The sequence below is a fragment of the Sus scrofa genome, chromosome 4 (assembly GCF_000003025.6).
Source record: "Sus scrofa isolate TJ Tabasco breed Duroc chromosome 4, Sscrofa11.1, whole genome shotgun sequence".
In the NCBI taxonomy this organism is placed as follows: domain Eukaryota; kingdom Metazoa; phylum Chordata; class Mammalia; order Artiodactyla; family Suidae; genus Sus; species Sus scrofa.
In genome coordinates this window covers 67,526,214-67,546,428 of record NC_010446.5, presented here as the reverse complement: position 1 = coordinate 67,546,428, position 20,215 = coordinate 67,526,214, and the positions used below count along the sequence as shown (strand labels likewise).

The following is a 20,215-nucleotide window of genomic DNA, read 5'->3' as shown; positions in this document are numbered from 1 at the left end:
GACATTATAGTACTGGGCACGCCTAAGTGTTCCTAGATTTAAAAGTAATTGATGCTGGAATCTACACAATAAAAGGGATCTAATTCTCATATACTGTTATACTTTTATAATTACTCACACAAGTGCATACTTCTATTGTCCAAAAACTACAAACTACACCAAGTAATGTTGAGCACAAAGAATTACCCAACCTAATTAAATAAATTTCAATTTAAGAGCTAAAAATTTTCAGATTCAAATTTATTTTGGAAAAGTGATGGTAACTTAAGGGATGAGTGGAAAACTTAAAACATTAGAACACTTATGGAACATGTATGTACTATGGATCCAAAAAACTTTTATTCATAATTTAAGACTATTTACCCCCAAAATGGGTGAGGTACCCTTGTAATATGCTTTTCTTTCGTAAAATTCAACACATTTCTCTTACTTGCCTAATGTCAGTATTTCCTGTAAGACTGTAAGCTCTAAGAGGATGGAGACAAGGTCCTTCTTGTTAAGCACCGTGTCTACAATGCATGGCATACAGTAGGCATTCAGTACATATTTATGGCCACAGTTCCCAAACGCTGCACCAAGGCACCCCAGAATGGTACAGCAAACTCAGGGGGATGCCATGAGAATTTCTGAGGGAAAATTCAGAGGGAAATACATCTGTTGGATACTTCAAAAGACTGTTCAGTTTCAACATCAATTAATCACACTACATGCCTTTCAATGACATCATTATTTCTACAAACCTAGGTTTTAGTGGTTGCTATGATAAGCAACAGGTCCTACATGAAAATCAATTTAGGAATGAGGGTGGTAGTGTCCAATTTGATTTCAAGGCCTGAGAAGTTGTAGAGTGTCCTTTAGGCTCATACATTTCAGTAGTCAGTAACTGCTGACTATTTAAGAACAAAATAAAAGGACTTCTGCTTTGACTTGAATGTGTGCTCTCTACCACTGACCCCCAAGCAAATGGAGACTTCGTTGTTAAGAAAAATACTTGTTGTTTGTTTGGACCTAAATGCTTAGTATATAGAATTGTTAGGTATTTCTTCTGAAGTGTACCATGAAAAGATCAGAAACTCTAATGTACCATGGATCAAAAGACTGAAAGTCTCTGATTTATGGAATAAATAAAAAACACAAATTTGGAAAAAGAAGAGGGGGGGACTTCAGATACTGTCTAATGGTTATCAAACTGCGCTAATAAGCAAAAGCCAATCACGGTAATTTAATACACTGGGCCTATCAATAGGAGCTCTAGAAAAAAAAAAAACTTTTTACAGATTTAGAGAACACTTAGAGTGTAATGCATGTAGAATGACAGTTCCACCACAAGCACTCTGTCTTCACGTAATATTCTTTTGAAAAACTGTATAAACTGTATTTTCTGAAATATGTTAATATTCAACAAAAAACCACAGCATAAAAACTCTCAAGTGAATATTCTCATAAAATAAATCTTCATGTAACAACACTCTCAATTTTATTTTTGCAAATTTAGCTATTCGTATATTGGGTTTTCTCCAAGTGGAACACAGCTCATCTTGCATCTGAATGTGTTCAGTACTTTCAAAAGCATATCTATACTTATCTTGTTTTATCCTCATAATCTCTCCATAAGGGACAATGGAGAGTGAAACACTTTTGGCTTGTTACACAAGAAAAAGTTCCAAAAGCTGTTTTTAAAGTCTTTTATTTGTAGTTCCTAAAGATAACAAGAAAAAATTATCTAAAAATAGTAACTTTCTAGTTTTGCCTTGCATTATTTTAACAGACATATGGCAAAATTAAAAATTGACAACATATATGCACCAGAAATTGTTTCCTCTCCAAAAACATGACCCAAATTTTAAAACTTTTCACTTAAAATACCAAGGCTTTACTCTGTCTCATTCCCATAACATTAGTTCTACATGAATTTTAATAGATACTATAGAACAGGTATAATAAAGGATAATATCAAAATTCCAGGAAAGTAGTAATTTACCCCTTATGTGAGCTAAGGAATTATCAGCCTTGAGTTAGGACTAAACATAAAAATTAAAGTTAAAATGTAACCTGCATATCATATCAAACATATGAAGGTGAAAGTTCACTAAAATAAAAGTGAATATTTCTAAAATATACAATGTTCCAACCAAAACAGTATTTTAACAAAAGACAAGCTGGGGGAAAAAATCCATTAAATCAGTAAAACACAAAGAACTGTTTTTAAATATTGAATTATCTGAAGGTAAAAACAAAAGATGATGAATTGGTATAATATGTGCATATATGGTTGGGAAATTTCCTAATCATTTTGCTAAGTCTCTGGAAATTTTTTAGAACAATATAACTGTTATCCTATTTCCAAAGATGTTAAGAGAAAACTTGAGGAACATGAGAGGTACACTGGGGAAAAAAAAAAAGTACCCCCCAAAGGTAACTCCTCTCTCCATCACCTCTTTAAAACCCCAAATCTTAAATGGTTCAAAACCCTGTATTTCTTAAGATAACCAAATTCACTATTACATACCATATATACAATATTAAAGTAACTGTGAAGACCGATTTAATTCAAGACAATTAAAATCATTCCATTACTATAAATTCCTTGAAGGCAGGACCTAGGTCTTAATTTGATTATGCATTCTTAGTACTTATCTACCACTCAGTACTCTGTAAGCACATGTTACATGAAATACACAAATACTATTTCACATTCTGAAAAACTTTCCAGTGTATTAATAACATGGTTTAACATGAAACAACGGAAAAATCCAATAATGCCTATATGCAAAACATACCTCAATCTGCATCTTCAGATGCGTCTTGAAGTTTGACAACAAAGTAAGAAATATGGAAAGAGAAAGCTCAAAAACCTCTGGAACAGATGAAACTCCATTTTTTGAGAGTGCAACACACAGATACTGCTTAATTGCATTAATAAACATCTCATTTGTCCTGAAAATAGGTCCGGCATTCTGCAGAATGGATAGAAGTAACTGCAACGAAAGAATCTTGGATCGTAATTCATGAGACCTAAAATACAAAAAAGATGGCAAAGTATGAGGACAAGTTTAGCATTATGGTAATAACAAGTTGATCCAAAGATAATTCCTGTACCACATAATTTCACAATCCTTTACATGCAGAAGAACATAAAGCTCTACAACATAAAAGAAGTATAGTACATGAATAGGCTTAGCCACTAATACTAGGTAGTTCCATTGATGTTCTCTTCTACCTCATAATTTCCCAAACCATTATTTTTCTTTTCTTTTTTTTTTTCTTTTTAGGACCGCACCCGAGGCATATGGAAGTTCCCCGCTAGGGGTCAAATCACAGCTATAACTCAACTGCCAGGCTACACCACAGCCACAGCAATGTGGGACCCAAGCTGCGTCTGTGACCTACACCACAGCTCACAGCAATGCCAAATCCCTGATCCACTGAGCGAGGCCAGGATTCAAACTACATCCTCATGGATACTAGTTGGTTGGCTTCTGCTAAGCCACAATGGAAAATCCTCACAAGCTTTTAAAATGGGAAAACAATCATTTACACATGTTTAACATCAACTTACTGTTCCTCTGGACAAGAAAAAAAATTAAAGATTTATGCTTCATTCCATTCTTCTACAAGTATATTTCACTTTTTAGAGGAAGCATCATGAACTTAGATTAAGGGATATATTTAGTATAAATAGGTTTCAATGTATTTTTTTTTCCTAGATATGCTATTCAAAAAACCTAAGGACTAATAAAAGTTTTGGTGCATTAACAAGTTAAAGCATTGCTTCAAGCTTACTTTTTCACTCCTTTGGAACAAAAATTTAACTCTTTTGGGAAAAAAAATAAGCACAAAGAGGATTTTAGAATACTTATACCTTTAAATAGCTTACCCATCTTTCCAAATACTTTTACACTGAAAAGCTGAAAAATACACTCCAGCTTAAATTAAAAATTTTACTTTTCTGATCAATATACTATGTCATGCTTCTGATCACAATCTAGAATTTTAATTATCAGATTTCACAAATATAATTTTTCCCTATTTAAAGAGGCTTCTTACTTACTCACAAGAGCCCAAGGAGACTGATTCCAGGCAATATTTAAATGCTCTAGTGGTTGGTTCTTTATTTCTTCCAAACAGTACTCGGTCACGTTTATAACATATAGTAAACTTAATTGCTCTTGATTTCTACCTAAAAATCTTATGGTTATAAGTGTCAAGTAATTGAAGGACCTAAAACTCTAACAAGGAACATTTAATTTTATGTAAACAGAAATCACAAAAATACTGGCATTTTTAAAATAAAACTGGAACCAGTAATATCATGGCTCATTAATATATAGATAGCCATGTTTCCAAGATGGCTATGCCTCTGAATTTAAGAATACATATGTGCAGCAAATACAGTATTAGAACAACAACAACAACAACAACAAAAAGACTTGATAAATCAAGTCAGAAACAGAAAGAAGTAAGATTTTGCATAGTTACAGAAAAATACAAAGTAGGCCATGTACTTCCCCCCTTCATGCTGAGCCCTTCTGAGCCTTAAACACTACTGCTACTTCCTACTCTTGCTCACACCCTTTTTGCTCAATTCCAGAAGTATCTAAAAACCTGCAGCTTACCATTCTCTAATACATGAGTTTCACTAAATGTTTTATCTTTGTATGCCCAGCATCTAACAAAATGCCTTGCTTGTATGTGCTCAAAATAACTAATGGATTTATTTATGAACTCATCTAAACATTAAGTATAAGGCATTTTACTCAGTGAAGAAATGAACAAATGATTGTCTTATAACACAATAAATTATACTTCTGATAGGCAAAAGAAGCTGGAAATTACAGATCTGCAGTTTTTCATGGGGCAGTTTCAAATCATGATTCAAGCTTAAATGGATCATCATCTTAGCAAGGTCAAAAAAGCAAATACAAAAAAGGAAATTATATAACCGTAAAAGCTCATTAATTTTGGCAAAAAAAATCATTCAAGATAGAAAACCACATATTTTGGAAAAAGAAGTTTCCTAATATATGACCTAAGCCCATTACAGAGGAAGATAATTTACATTATTCCCCATATTAATCTTTTGTAATATTAAATATTTAATGTGGGAAAACTAAGTACCTGAGGCTTTTAAGGTCAGCAACATCTTTGTTAAAAAATAATATGCAAAGACAGCCACACTGCTTGATTTTGATTGCTGTGTTTAAGATTTTTGCATCTATATTTATGAATACTATTGGCCTACAGTTTTTCCTTTCTGATGATGCTCTTGATGAACCAAGGGTTTTGGTATTAAGATTATGTTGAGGAGTTCCCGTCGTGGCGCAGTGGTTAACGAATCCGACTAGGAACCATGAGGTTGCGGGTTCGGTCCCTGCCCTTGCTCAGTGGGTTAACGATCTGGCGTTGCCGTGAGCTGTAGTGTAGGTTGCAGACACGGCTCGGATCCCGCATGGCTGTGGCTCTGGCATAGGCCGGTGGCTACAGTTCCGATTCAACCCCTAGCCTGGGAACCTCCATATGCCGCGGGAGCGGCCCAAGAAATAGCAACAATAACAACAACAACAAAAGACAAAAACAACAATAACAACAACAACAATAACAACAACAACAAAAGACAAAAAAAAAAAAAAAAAAGATTATGTTGACCTCATAATATGAAATAGGAGACTTTCCTCTTTTTTTTCTATTTTCTGGAAAATTTGTGAAAAATAAACACTGTCTTTTATGTAAAAAAAAGTCAATAACATCTTAAAATCATGCCAAAATGGCCTTCAGCACTAAGGCTAAATTCTTAAGTTATTTTCTCCTTAACATAGGTTTTCAGAGTTCCCTTCGTGGTGCAGTGGTTAATGAATCCAACTAGGAACCATAAGGTTGCGTGCCTGGCCTCGCTCAGTGGGTTAAGGATCCCGTGTTGCCATGAGCTGTGGTGTAGGTCGCAGACTTGGCCCGGATCCCATGTTGCTGTGGCTCTGATGTAGGCCGGTGGCTACAGCTCCAATTAGACCCCTAGCCTGGGAACTCCATATGCTTCAGGTACAGCCCTAGAAAAGGCAAAAAGACAAAAAAGCAAAAAGAAGTTTTCATCAATCAAAATGAGACGTCAAAACTGTCATTTCCCCACCATAATGAAAATGAGAAATTGAAAAAATTTAAAATACAGTCTTGGAGTTCCCATGGTGGCGCAGTGGTTAACGAATCCGACTGGGAACCATGAGGTTGCAGGTTCGATCCCTGGCCTTGCTCAGTGGGTTAAGGATCCGGCATTGCCATAGTGTGGGTCTCAGACGCGGCTCGGATCCAGCATTGCTGTGGCTCTGGCATAGGCCGGTGGCTACAGCTCCGATTAGGCCCCTAGCCTGGGAACCTCCATATGCCGTGGGAGCAGCCCAAGAAATGGCAAAAAACAAACAAACAAACAAAAAGATAAAATAAAATACAGTCTTATAAAGTATGTAGGATATAATCAAGTTTATTCTGTAATCTGAAAAACCTTAATCCTTTTTCTATGGAGTTTGTATTTTCAAAATACAGAAGAATCAATAAATTTTACTTCTGACTCTCAGGATTTGGGCCTAAAAAGATTTTAGTGATTTAGGTTTACAGGCCTAAAAGATGTTTCTTACTAAATCAGTACAATGTGACAAAATAAAACAAAGCTGTAGAAGATACAACAAATGTGGTTTCCCAAAACTTAGTTTTTATAGTAACTGTCTGCAGTCTTCCTTCTCAGTTGACACTTAGAAGCTGAAATGCTCTAGAATTTTTTAAATGAATTCCCCCCTACTTCAATATCCCTTTCTCTAAGTCACTCGAGCCTTCTCTAAGCCTTCTTTCTCCAGAAAGTTCTCCTAAAATTGACATGCTATATAATACATCATGCTACAACATCAGAGGGGCAGGCCTCTCTAATATCTCCCAAACTCAATCTAAAGTAGGAATTAGCTGCACAAGAATCATTTAAATTGAAAGATATTTGACAATTTATGACTTAAAAAATGGCACCTATACTTATCTACAGTTTAAACTAAAGTATTTGATGGTGATCTGACAAGTGACTCTATCTTAAAGTATTTCCTGCTCCTCACAGGAGAAAGTAACTATCTTTAAGCATTTTACAGACCTTAATAAATATTTACCTTTCATTATGACTCTTTAAAATTTATTTCTTTTAGGTTTTATTTCCTTTCAACTGGCAGCTTTCAGAAGCCTAGCATGAGGCTACATGTAACAGAGCTACATTAGTTCCAATGTTATTTACAATGTCAAAATAATAATTCATCTAGTCATTCAGTACTTCTTAAGCACCTACTCTGTACCAGGCACAAATCTATAACGTTGTTGGTGTGCTTTGGGAAATAGCGTAAGGTACCTATTCTAGCAGTTTGAAACTTACTATTTTTTTAACACATTTTTTAAAAAGTAAAATAATCCGGGAGTTCCCGTCGTGGCGCAGTGGTTAACGAATCCGACTAGGAACCATGAGGTTGCGGGTTCGGTCCCTGCCCTTGCTCAGTGGGTTAACGATCCGGCGTTGCCATGAGCTGTGGTGTAGGTTGCAGATGCGGCTCGGATCTCGCGTTGCTGTGGCTCTGGCATAGGCCGGAGACTACAGCTCCGATTGGACCCCTAGCCTGGGAACCTCCATGTGCCGCGGGAGTGGCCCAAGAAATAGCAAAAAAAAAAAAAAAAAAAAAAAAAAAAGTAAAATAATCCTAAAATATATTTTTGAAGGCCCTGAAAGACACAAAGAACAAAACAAAATCCAAAGACTGTCTTAGAGTAAGTTTTAAGCTTAAAAACCTCCATTTGTGGGGGAGAACAGCTAAGGACTTACTTTGGATCTGGTGGTCCATCTGACAGTGGTTTCATTGACAGTTTACACAATGACCTGAATACTAGAAAGGCATCCTTTTGTAAAATGTGGGAAAACTTAGCACCAGGTGAAGGTCCTGAAGAATTTCCAGATTCCTAAACAAGTGAACACATCATGTAAATAAAGACATTTGCCAGTGCAAAATCATTTCAGCCTTGTATATATTTTATTCAGTTCAGGATATGTGCGATTCTATTAGAAGGGAAACTAGATGAGGAATCTGCCACATTGATTTTCTTTACTATGACAAGCCACTCCCATCCTCAACAATAAATACCTTACAAATGCCTTCTTTTAAAAAATTCCGTCTTTGCCATCAAACTTTTTAAAATTTTAAAAAATAAAAAATTCAGCTCATACTATTACTTAACAAAAACTAGCACATCATGCCCCAAGACACCTCAACTATAGCCTAAACTATGATTTCCACTACCTGTCACTCAATGTTTTGTTCTATTTAATTTTTTATTTAATCTGTGCAGATAGAAATAAACAAAAAAAGACTGTGAAGGCAAAGTTTAAAAGCTATTAACTATGGAGTTCCTTTGTGGCTCAGCAGTTAACAAACCCAATTAGCATCCATGAGGATGCAGGTTTGATTCCTGGCCTCGCTCAGTGGGTTAAGGATCCAGTGTTGCCGAAAGCACAGTGTAGGTCAAGGATGGCGCTTGGGTCTGGTGTTGCTGTGGCTGGCAGCTGCAACTCTGATTCATCCCTTAGCCTGGGAACTTCCACATGCTGCAGGTGTGGCCCTTACAAAAAAAAAAAAAAAAAAAAAAAAAAGCTGTTAATTGATACAGGTCAACAAAGGCTAAGAAAACTTACCCCCATGTATGGGACAACGATTTTTTTAGGGTAGGACTCCCTTATCTACAAAGATAAGGAAAAGATGTACAAAATATAGGGTAGGAAGGATGTGAGGGCCTATCACTACCATAGTATGGATTTCACTGCAGCCCTGAACAAAAGCTAAGATGAAGTTCTATAGATTATAAAAGTTCTTTCTCCTCCTACAGTGTACCAGAATTATCCTATGTGATAACAGTGCTCTTTTTAAATGTAACTTCAATGGAGGGGGAAGATGTAGGCAAGATGTGAACATATATGAGACACATCTTAGGATTGGAAATTCAGCTATCAACATTTTAAGGGAATAAACTGCTCTGAGTTATATCAATGAAAAAACAAAACAAAACCCAAGTTTTTATTTCCTTAAACTGAAATCAGCCAGCATTATCAACTAGATACATTCACCACAAGGGGTTGTTAGCAGCCTATCAATTCGTAAGATTAAGAGAATTTTCCCCTCTATTTCTACCTGAGTATCATTGGAAGAGACAGACAATCTGTCATCAGGTAAGGACGGTGTATATGCAACAGAAATTGGTGTTCCTGGAATTCCATTTGCTTGAATATTTTCACTGTCGCTACCATCCTCTATGGTTCCAATGTTGCCATCTGCGCTTGCATTTATGGTAGTCCTTTCTCCCGTATCTACAACGTGAGAATAAAAACATGCAAACAAATTCGACTTAACTCAAGTGCATTAAAAAAGCAGAGACTCTTTAAAATGTAACAGGGAGTTCCCATTGTTGTTCGGCGGAAACAAATTCAACTAGTATCCATGCGGATGCAGGTTCGATTCCTGGCCTTGCTCAGTGGGTTGCTGAGCAAGGCCAGAAATCGAGCATTTGTCAGCTGCTGTGAGGTGTGGTGTAGGTGGCAATCACAGCTTGGATCCTGCGTTGCTGCGGCTATGGTGTAAACCGGCAGCTATAGCTCCGATTAGACCCCTAGCCTGGGGACTTCCATATGCCTCAGGTGTGGCCATAAAAAGCAAAAACCATAAAATAAAATGAAAGAATAAAATGCAACAGTGGCAGAAAAGCAATGTGAAGTAAGATATATTGGCATCATTTAAAGGTTAGCATACTTACTAGTAAGTATGCATTTGGAATACATCCAAAGATGATCCTTAAGTAGTTCTAGCAATGAAACACTAACCAGAATGTGCCAAAACAGAAGCTTACTTTAAGTCTATATTAGCATTTACTAAGCTGAGTTCTAGTGAATGCTAATGCCTTTAAGATATTTAAAGAAATTCTTCCCACCCAAATCCCACTTTCAAATACATTAAGGAAATGATGGAAAATAGGTTTATTATAGCCTTTAATTTGTTAATGTGTTTGGAGTCCTCTAAAGATGACATACAACATGCAGTATTTCCAAAATTTTTTTTACCATGAGACCCCCTGCCCCTCTTTATAGTTAATTAATACCTCTAATAACATATATTCTTTGGAATACAACTATGGAATGGCCTATACCCCGAATATTCTTCAGTGTCACTGAGTAATTCTGGTAATTAATAAACAGAAATAAATGACTCCCAGTAGAATAAACATAGATAATGCAAATAATACCAAGTTTTAGAACTACTCTAAGTATAATGTATGTTACTCTAAAAAAGGAACACATACATGTCTGTGGCTATAACTCAGTAGCTATCTGACAGGAAACTGCTCCTTTAAAGCTCCCAATTAAAGGAAATTTGACGCTAGCATATGAGGGATATAAAATGTACTAGAAGGAGCAAAGATTTTGGAAAATGAAAAACCCCCGTTTCAATCATGTCTCTACTATTTAGCTAGATAAGTTTTTTTACCTTCTTTTGCCTTGTTTTCATCATAACCAACAAAGATTATGAGGAATCATCAAAACACATACACAACACACAAAGAACACATAATTGGTTTTCGATAAGTGGTAGCTATTATTAATTTTGCAGATAATGGAGTTTCTGTTGTGGCTCAGTGGTTAACAAATCCGACTAGGAACCATGAAGTTGCGGGTTCAATCCCTGCCCTTGCTCAGTGGGTTAAGGATCCCGAGTTGCCATGAGCTGTGGTGTAGGTCGCACATGTGGCTTGGGTCCCGAGTTGCTGTGTTTCTGGCGTAGGCCAGTGGCTGCAGCTCCGATTTGACCCCTAGCCTGGGAACCTCCATGTGCCGTGGGAACGGCCCAAGAAATCATAAAAAGACAAAAAAAAAATTTAATTTTGCAGATAATGGATAACATGTGCCCAATTTTTTCAATGATTAGAGTAATAAAAGGAGTGTACCTCATACTACACTGATGTCTGACACACTAAACACTATTATAGCTTTCCATATACATGTCGAGTAGGCTTATACATATATACTCTCTGGAAGAAGTCACAAAAAGCTTAATAATGAATAGCAGAAATTGCTAACTGTTCCCCAAAGCACTTATTCCAAACGTTTTTTCTCTGTACCCCATTATATCTCTTTCCACTGCCCCAATTCATCTTCCCTTAATAAATAACTTCTACCTTCTACTTAGCAAAGTAGATAATTTAACATAGGCTTCCTCACTCTTCTTCACCCCACCATCAAGTTCCTTGATGTCAATAATCATCTTTTTCTTCCTCTTATTTCAGGGGGAAAATATTCCATTACATTTCTAAGCTGAACAACTCACTCACCCTCAAATCCATCACTTCTTGCCTTCAGTACTCCCCTGAATGCTACATTTTCAATCTGTGCACATAACTGGATCCTCCCCAATACTTGACAAACATACTCAAATCTTTTCACTATAAAGACAATCTTCCTTCAACTTTGTCACACATTAGCTAATATCCATTTTTCTTTTTAAAGTCAAATTTCTAAAGGAATAATCAATATTCATTAATACTGTCCTTCTTGGGAAAGGAATTGAAAGCATTCTCTGATTTCATTTTCAGGCTTTGAAGCTAAACATTCTTCGGTTGAAGTCTTTGCCACTTCCTACAAGTTAATCTCTCAGTGCTTCAATTTTCTCAATTACAAAAAAGGGAATCATAACAGTATCTTAACATCCCAGAGTTTGGGAAGTATTAAATGAATAAACACAAATAAAGCACATAAAATCACTGGGGATACCTCAAAAAGTACTTATTATTTATTAGCATTCTTCGCATTGTCTCCTTTAATTGCCCTCTAAACATTAAGTGCAGACTTCTATTTTATTTTACTTTTTTGCTTTTTAGGCCACACCTGCAGCATATGGAAGTTCCCAGGCTAGGGGTTGAATAGCAGCTTCAGGCCCACACCACAGCCATGAGGGATCCAAGCTGTGTCTGAGTCAATGCCAGATCCTTAACCCACTGAGCGAGGCCAGGGATCGAACCCACATCCTCATGGATACTAGGTTGGGTTCTGAACCTGACGAGCCACAACCGGAACTCCGGCATTTGTTTTTTTTAAAGGGCCAGATAGTAAACATTTTAAGCTTTGTGGGCCATATGATCTTTGATGCAACTGCTCAACTTTACTTCTGTAGGCTAAAGGCAGCCACTATAGGCAATACATAAACAAATGAGCATGGCTGTGTTCCAATAAAACTTTATTTACAAAAATAGACCATGGGCCAAATTTGGTTCATGGAACACAATCTGCCAACCCCTCTTATGCATTATGAGATTTTTAAAGACTATATGAGAACCTAGTGCTCTTTATTTTTTCCCTCATTATAAGTTTATGGTTTTTTGAAAAAAAAAATTCATACTCCCCAAGATCATGCTCTCTTTTTTTTGGGGGGGGGGCCTATACCCACAGCATATGCAAGTTCCCAGGCTAGGGGTTGAATCAGAGCTACAGCTGCCAGCCTATGTCACAGCAAAGCCAGATCTAAGCCGCATCTGCGACGTGTACCACAGCTCACAGCAATACAAGATCCTTTTAACCCATTGAGTGGGGTCAGGGACTGAACCCTCATCCTCATGACACCAGTCAGGTTCCTTTCCACTGAGCCACAATGGGAACTCATCGGGCTTTCTTCTTTAACATCTATGCTTTTTCCCATTTGGTAATCTACTTCAATTACTAATTTTAACAGAATGACCTATAGTACCTGCCTTGATGTCTCTTTGGCCAGAGTTCCATATTTCCATTATATTTTTCATAAACATTTTCACATGAATGACACATATGAAGGTCAAATTCAATATGTCGAAATACAAATTAGTTACCTTCTTCCCCAAGCCAATTTACAATCTACTCCAACAATTCTATCAATAGTACTGCCACCCACTTAGCCACTTTGGCTCAAAAACTGGGAGACTACCTGCAGAAAGAGCTAACAGAGCAGGCCTGACACCACCTATTCTTAGAAAGGTCTGCTTACAAGCTTGGCCCTTGGCTGGGAACTCGGAACTCACATGTTGGGAGGATTCTCACTATTCCTAGAACTGGTAAGGGTGGCTCACCTGTGCCTCAACAGTTTGTACAAATGATGTGGTTTCTGCAAATACCAGCTTTCCCTGTGAGAATCGGGAATTTTGGTATATGCAGATAGAGGATGCCTATGTAACCAGCCCCCAGTAAAAGCTTTGGGCTCTCAGTCTCTAAAGAGCTGCCCTGGTAGACAACACTTCACGATTCAATGCTTGAAGAGTTAAGTATAACTTCACTGGGCGAGGACTCCTGGAAGTGAGCATTTGACTTCGTCCAGACTTTGCCCCAAACATCTTTTCCCTTTGATGAAAAAATCATCAATTTGCCTTGGACCTTGACAAGTAATAAATCACAGTGGTGAGTATAACTATATATATATGATAAGTCCCTTGAGTCCTTCTAATGAATTACCAAGTCTTGAGGTAACTGCAGGGATTTCTGACATCCTTATTTTCTCTTTCACCTAGATTTCAACAAATGCAAAGTCTTCTTAACTCAACATCTTTCATTTCACTTCTCATTCACTTTTTCTTCTCCATTTCCACTGTTAATGTCCTATTTAGGTTTAGATTACTGCACTGGTCTTTTACTAGATATCCTAATTCCCTACCTAACTTCTCAAAATATTATTCTGATTACTTCATTTCTTAGTTCTAAAATCTTTGATGGTAACTTATTCTGTCCTAGAATGAAGTGCAAAATCATAAACCTGAAATTTATACCTATCCACTGATTGGCTCCAAACTACCTCTTTAAGTAATATGTATGTTTTTAAGTAGGTTTTTTTGGGGATTTTTTTGGGTTTTGTTTTTGTTTTTTTGTTTGTTTTTAGGGCCATACCCACAGCATATGGAGGTTCCCAGGCTAGGGGTCTAATCAGAGCTACAGCTGCCAGCCTACACCACAGCTCATGGCAATGCCAGATCCTTAATCCACTGAGTGAGGCCAGGGATCGAACCCGCAACCTCATGGTTCCTAGTCAGATTCATTTCCACTATGCAACAACGGGATCTCCATTTATTTTGTATTTTTTGTTATGACACCACATATGCTACATTTCAGACAAACCACCACGTGCCAATTCCCAAATCATTGTCTCTTCTAGAGTTTACCTAACAGAGTTCCCACTACATTAGACACATCCCATATCTACATGAATCCATACAGCTCAAGCATTACCTCCTCCTATATGAACCTCTCCTCGATAATTTTAGCTAGAAATAATCATTATTTTTTTTTCCCTAAATGTTAACAGGATTTTAACTATTTCTTTCTAGTGACACTTATACCTTGGACTAGTTTTACACACCTATACTCCAGAACTCCTCTCCTCCAGAACATGGTCTACCTCAGATAGACTTTTGTGTCTCCCTACAGTGCCACGCAACTTTATGCATTTCCTAAGTATCTGGTGTATGAAAAAGTGAATGAAAAATTGAGAATGCAATCAGAAGACTACTTCCTTCTAAGGTTGTACTAAAGAAGGAAATATATTCTTAGAAATGATGTTACAGGAGTTCCCATTGTGGTGCAGTGGTTAACGAATCCGACTAAGAACCATGAGGTTTCAGGTTCAATCCCTGGCCTTGCTCAGTGGGTTAAGGATCTGGCGTTGCCCTGAGCTGTGGTGTAGGTCGCGGACGCGGCTCGGATCCCGTGCCGCTGTGGCTGTGGCGTAGGCCAGCAGCTACAGCTCCAATTAGACCCCTAGCCTGGAACCTCCACATGCCGCAGGAGTGGCCCTAGAAATGGCAAAAAGACAAAAAAAAAAGAAATGATGTTACAGAAGGAAATTAGGTATAGCTGAAATAGTACTACTCTTAATCAAGAACTGTAGATTCAAACATACCTCTAAAAGTACATGTAGCAAGGTACCATGCTTAATAAAATAAGCTTCAGTGGACTAGACTCAAATCTAATCCTATCTGTAATACTATTACTTATGAAAAATGTGAGTGAAATCCCTAACTTTTAAGAAATTTTTATAATACAATCCATAAGATAGGAAATGACCCTCTATTAGCTATGACTTGGTCATGATAATTAAAGTCTAAGAAATCAAAATTTTTCCAACAAAGATATAAAATACTAAAAACCAAGCCAATTTAAACATTTTCTAGTTTATTAAGTTTAGCACATTTAGGAGGATGAAGGATATACCCTTCCCCCTCTCCCATCAAACATAAAACCAAAAAATGAAATGGTATCAATCCTTTCTTTAGTAGGGTGGGAAATAGTGGGTCTTTATAAAAGGACTATAACTGAAACTGAAGAAAAAGGAAGTACTCTTCTATAATCAAAGATATTTATATGTTTTTTTCTACACACACACACTCTAATTTGAGAAAGAGCTTGTATTTTTGCCTTTTTTGTTCTGCATGTTATAAAAACAGCCTCCACAGTCAGATGAAATAACCTCAGACAGGATCAATGAATTTCAGGTCAAATACGCTACCTCCCACAACCAGGTTCACCATTTCTTCTACAAGGCTCTGTACGATGTCTTGTGGCTTTTCCTCACACTCGTGGTTTTCTCCATCATATAAGATATCATTTTTAGATAATGCTTTAAAAAAGAAAAATTCAAGAGAACATTATTTTAGCCTTTTGGAAATTTTTACTAAACATTTATAGTGAAAAAAGTCCCCCAAGAAATAAAGAATAAAAGAAAAAAATCATTTATATATATGAAACCAGAAGCAATTACATGTGAAATCTTCAAAACTTATAACCAAATCATATTTCAAAATATTTTATAATTTCAAGTCAATTTCAACAATGATTCATTTGACAAGCTATTATACGATTATTCAACTTAAATGAGTTTTCTAAATTATTCCTTTAAGAGCCCAAACTTTTAAAAGTATTCTGAATGAAACATTTCTAACATGTCCCACACACTTATCAAATAATATTAAATGTAACTAAAGCTCATTTTGATTAATTAGGCTCATCAATAATAATAATTGATCATTGTCCTCTAATATACTGAGGTCCTTGAAGAACTCTGACAGGGCCATCTGGGCCCTTCCTGTTCCTTCCCCAACAGACTACATATTCAATGTAAAACTAAATGTAATCATTAAAAAAGAATTCAGTCCTCAATTTAACATGAAATCAAAAACAGATATAACTGCCAATTAGAACTTCTAAACAACATACAAGAAACTAATAAAACTTGACATTCCCAGTTAGCTTGTATAGACTATTACAGATAAAAATAGGATTTCCACAGGGCTTTTTGAAATGCTGAAAATACCTCAGGAAGGCTCAATTAGCACTTCATGATGCTTTGGGATCTGACACACTCTCGTCGGCGGCAACTGTCCTACACCAAATTCCATCATAATGCATGTTTGTTGACTGTGCTACTGTCTACACACCCATCCCCACACACTACTATAAAGAACCACTACTTAAAAACCCTGGCTTCCAGAAGTCTGTCCTCCCTGTTGTTAACTGCTCCTAATCTACTGTTGGCTGCATTCTACAAGATACTGACTGCTATAGGAGAAATCTAATAAATAAGAACTGTCAAATCAGTAATCTTACTGTATAAAATCCAAACACAACAGCATTTTGATTCTTCTATGGAGTAAAAACATATAAATGTCTTGAAAAATGTTCCATCATTCGTTAAGTTTTGTCTTTTTGCTCTCTGGTTGGCTAACATTACCAAGAGTCTAAAAATTAATAGTTTAAACATAACTACATGTATATAATATGATTAACCAATCAAGTCAGTCCTCATAAGCTGTCTTACAGAAATAGATCAGAGTAACACAGTATTTATTACACATGGGAAATGATTAGAGAAGTTAACTATTACATTGAAAGTAACAAAGCCAATAAGTGGCAGAGTGGTGAGTCAAAGCAGATAATCTAATTCCAGAGCATGCGATGGCTCTCAGGGAGAATTTTCATTTATATCAGCTGTCAAGGAAAAAAAACAAAACAAAACAAAACACCTTTAAAGCCAAAATAATCATGACCATGCCATAGGAATTATGTCTTATTTCTAATTCTGTATCCTAAAAGGTATGCACAATGGTACCTATTACATAGTAGATGCTTCTGTTCTTTGGGTCTTAGTTGTTTCCCCTGGTAAAAAAAACTTGCTAAATTTTCTAGTTAGCTACTCCTACCCTTATTCAAACAAGATTCCGCTAAAACATTACTTTTTCTGGGGAGTTCCCGTCGTGGCGCAGTGGCTAACGAATCTGACGAGGAACCATGAGGTTGCAGGTTTGATCCCTGGCCTCGCTCAGTGGGTTAAGGATCCGGCGTTGCTGTGAGCTGTGGTGTAGGACGCAGACGTGGGCCCGGATCCCACGTTGCTGTGGCTCTGGCGTAGGCCGGCAGCTACAGCTCCAATTAGACCCCTAGCCTGGGAACCTCCATATGCTGCAGGAGCAGACCTAGAAGAGGCAAAAGAAAAAAAAAAAAAAAGACAAACATTACTTTTTCTACAAAAGTCCTTCCTAAGTCTCTTTAGCAGAATTATCTTGTGCCTGCCACTTGCAGGGTATTTATCACATTATATATCATTTATACATGCCTGGACCCCCAGGCAGTCCAAGAGCACCCTGAGAGCAATGGCTACATCTTCATCAGCTTTTTAACCCCATATCCAATCACAGTGCCTGGGACACAGTATGCTAAATCAATGTTTGCTGAATGCATGGATGAAGAAATGGAGAAATAAAGTTCTAACTTTATTAGAGATCAGCCCTTTGAATCAGCTCCTTTATAAGCTTACAGTGAAAGTAGGGGAAATTTTGGCAACAGTAGGTTAGAAAAATGCAAATCATCTAAGCAGCACAGACTGACTATTAGTTTGAATACTGGGAATGCTTGGTTTATCAAAACTGTCACTTTCAAAATAAATACTAAAGCACTATTAAAGTGGTAAAAAGCCACCTTTTCGTGCCACTATTGATGTTTTTGCCACTATTATATTATGGAAAAGACGTGGTTAAAAAAATCAAGAGCTTAAAATACACTGTAGAAGTCCTTCCTCAAAGGAAAAACAAAGAACGCAGATGAACTGTTTCTAAGCCATAGCTTCTTAACCATCCTAGTTCTATAAAACCACACTAGAAAGCTAACAGAACTTCCATCATTATTTGACATCACGCTAAGGAGGAACAAAGGGAACAGACTCCCTGGAAGTTTTTTGTTGTTGTTGTTTTTCTTTTTTGACCACCTCGCAGCATATGGAGTTCCTGGGCCAGGGATCAGAGTTGAACCTACACCACAGCTGTAGCAATGCCAGCCAGGCTGGGGAATGAATCTATGTCCCAGGGCTCCAGGGACATAGCCAATCCTGTTGTGTCACACTGGGAAATCCACTCCCTGGCAGTTTCATAGAACAGCTAGAGTAGAGAATAGCATTTGGGGGAAAAAAATGACTGTATGTGTTTACTTTTAGAGAAAAAAAAAATTTAACATAGAAGTAATTTTTGTAACTTGTAACCTTTTTCTTATAAATTTACTTAGAAAAACACTGTCCGAGAATAACTTGTAATGATTATTACACATCAGGATATAAAAATAAAATTTTTGTATGTCAGTTGGTTACTAAAAGATTTTTCATATTTAATTTCAGTACTTTTTTGATAATAATATTTTGTGAACTTATAATGATTTCCTAAAATTTTCAGTCACATTCTAGAAAACCTTACCAAATAAATAGGTCTTTTGTTTGCTATGAACTAATTTTAAGAAAATTGAAGTTTCTATATGCTAATAGACATTTATGACCCACTTGAGTAATATTCTCCTCCAAAGCAAGTCTCTAAGTAACAGTGCTCATGAGATGCTAACTGAATGCGTAATATTGTTAATAGATGTCATATGAGTTGAACTGAAATTAACTTTACTACCTAGGATAGAAAAAGTCCACGATTACCACAATGTTTTGCTATCCACTAGGTCATATTACCCTTTCCACATTTCTTTACCAAAAAACACATTCCTACATTCTTCCCTTAACACACACACCCCTGAACCCCGACAACCCTATCTCAAAAAGATTACTTTCGGCTGCAGTTGCCTGATCAGCTTCAGTCTGTTCATTTTCTGCACTGGAAATATCAGATCCATTTTCAGGCTCTGTATCATCCTGAAGGCTTTTATCCACATCATTTGTATGGGAATCAAGGTCTCCTTCATGTTCTTGGGATACAGGATCAAGAGTCTGAGGTGGCAAATATCTAAGCTGAGGTGATTCAGGCTCATGATGGCTTACTGGAGACTGCAACAGATGATGGTGCTGTCGATGCCTTTCTTTCTCCATTTGTTTGGCTTCCTGCAACTGGAAAGAAAGAAAATAATTTCCACTATTAGCAAAATAAGTTGTCTAAAATTTGGAGGGGTAATGTTACGCTTAGCTCTAACGTAGAATAATAACTGGTTTGTTGCCAATAGCAGATTTACCTAAAATCAAAGTTTCACTATGGGAGGAAAAAGTAGATAAGGGAATAAAATATACACATTTATTTTTACTTATATATACAGAAACAGTCTAGACATATACACAACAAATTAATAATAATAGTTCCCTATGGGGGTATAAGTAAGGAAATGAGCAAACTGGAAACAGGGGTGGGAGGGAATCTTTCTGTAGCATGTTCTTATGTCAACTTCTCCAATATCTTTTAATTAAAGAATAAAATTGTATTTAATAAAACTGCAATGGGTACTTAAATGCCTGTGCCCAATCATTCATCTAGTAAGAATGAAAAAAACTCTATCAATGTTCCAGTTTTATTTTAGGAGACCTATCATTATTATATAATATATAATACCAAGTGTAAAAGAGGCTCACATACAAGATGCTAAAAACAGTAACAATCAAGATCGCAGGGTTTTTTTTTTTTTTTTTTTAGCACTTTATTGCTTTTAGACACATCTCTTTTGGTCCTCATGACCTAATAAGAATCATTCTCACAGAATTAATTTCCACAAAGATAAATACTTTATAGTATCAAATATGAGCATTTCATATCCTAGTAATATTCCAAATTGTATGGAAATACCAGAATTATATGAATTTATAAAACAAATTTGAGGAGTTGACATCATGGCTCAGTGGAAATG

The 20,215-nt window shown here is 36.5% G+C and overlaps 1 protein-coding gene across 2 annotated transcripts in view; it reads right to left on the bottom strand.

Annotated features, from left to right (window-relative positions):
• Positions 1 to 20,215, bottom strand: part of ARFGEF1 (ADP ribosylation factor guanine nucleotide exchange factor 1) — a 148,095-nt gene that overhangs the window by 67,183 nt on the left and 60,697 nt on the right. For both annotated transcript variants that reach the window (XR_002343274.1, XM_001928010.7), the window contains exons 6-10: positions 19,154 to 19,430; positions 15,570 to 15,680; positions 9,195 to 9,370; positions 7,838 to 7,971; positions 2,781 to 3,015 (exon numbers count right to left, since the gene is read on the bottom strand). Coding sequence is in view for 1 of the 2 variants with exons in the window: in XM_001928010.7 (XP_001928045.1) it covers positions 2,781 to 3,015; positions 7,838 to 7,971; positions 9,195 to 9,370; positions 15,570 to 15,680; positions 19,154 to 19,430 (933 nt within the window). In the remaining variant the exon portion in view is untranslated. The remainder of the gene's footprint in view (positions 1 to 2,780; positions 3,016 to 7,837; positions 7,972 to 9,194; positions 9,371 to 15,569; positions 15,681 to 19,153; positions 19,431 to 20,215) is intronic.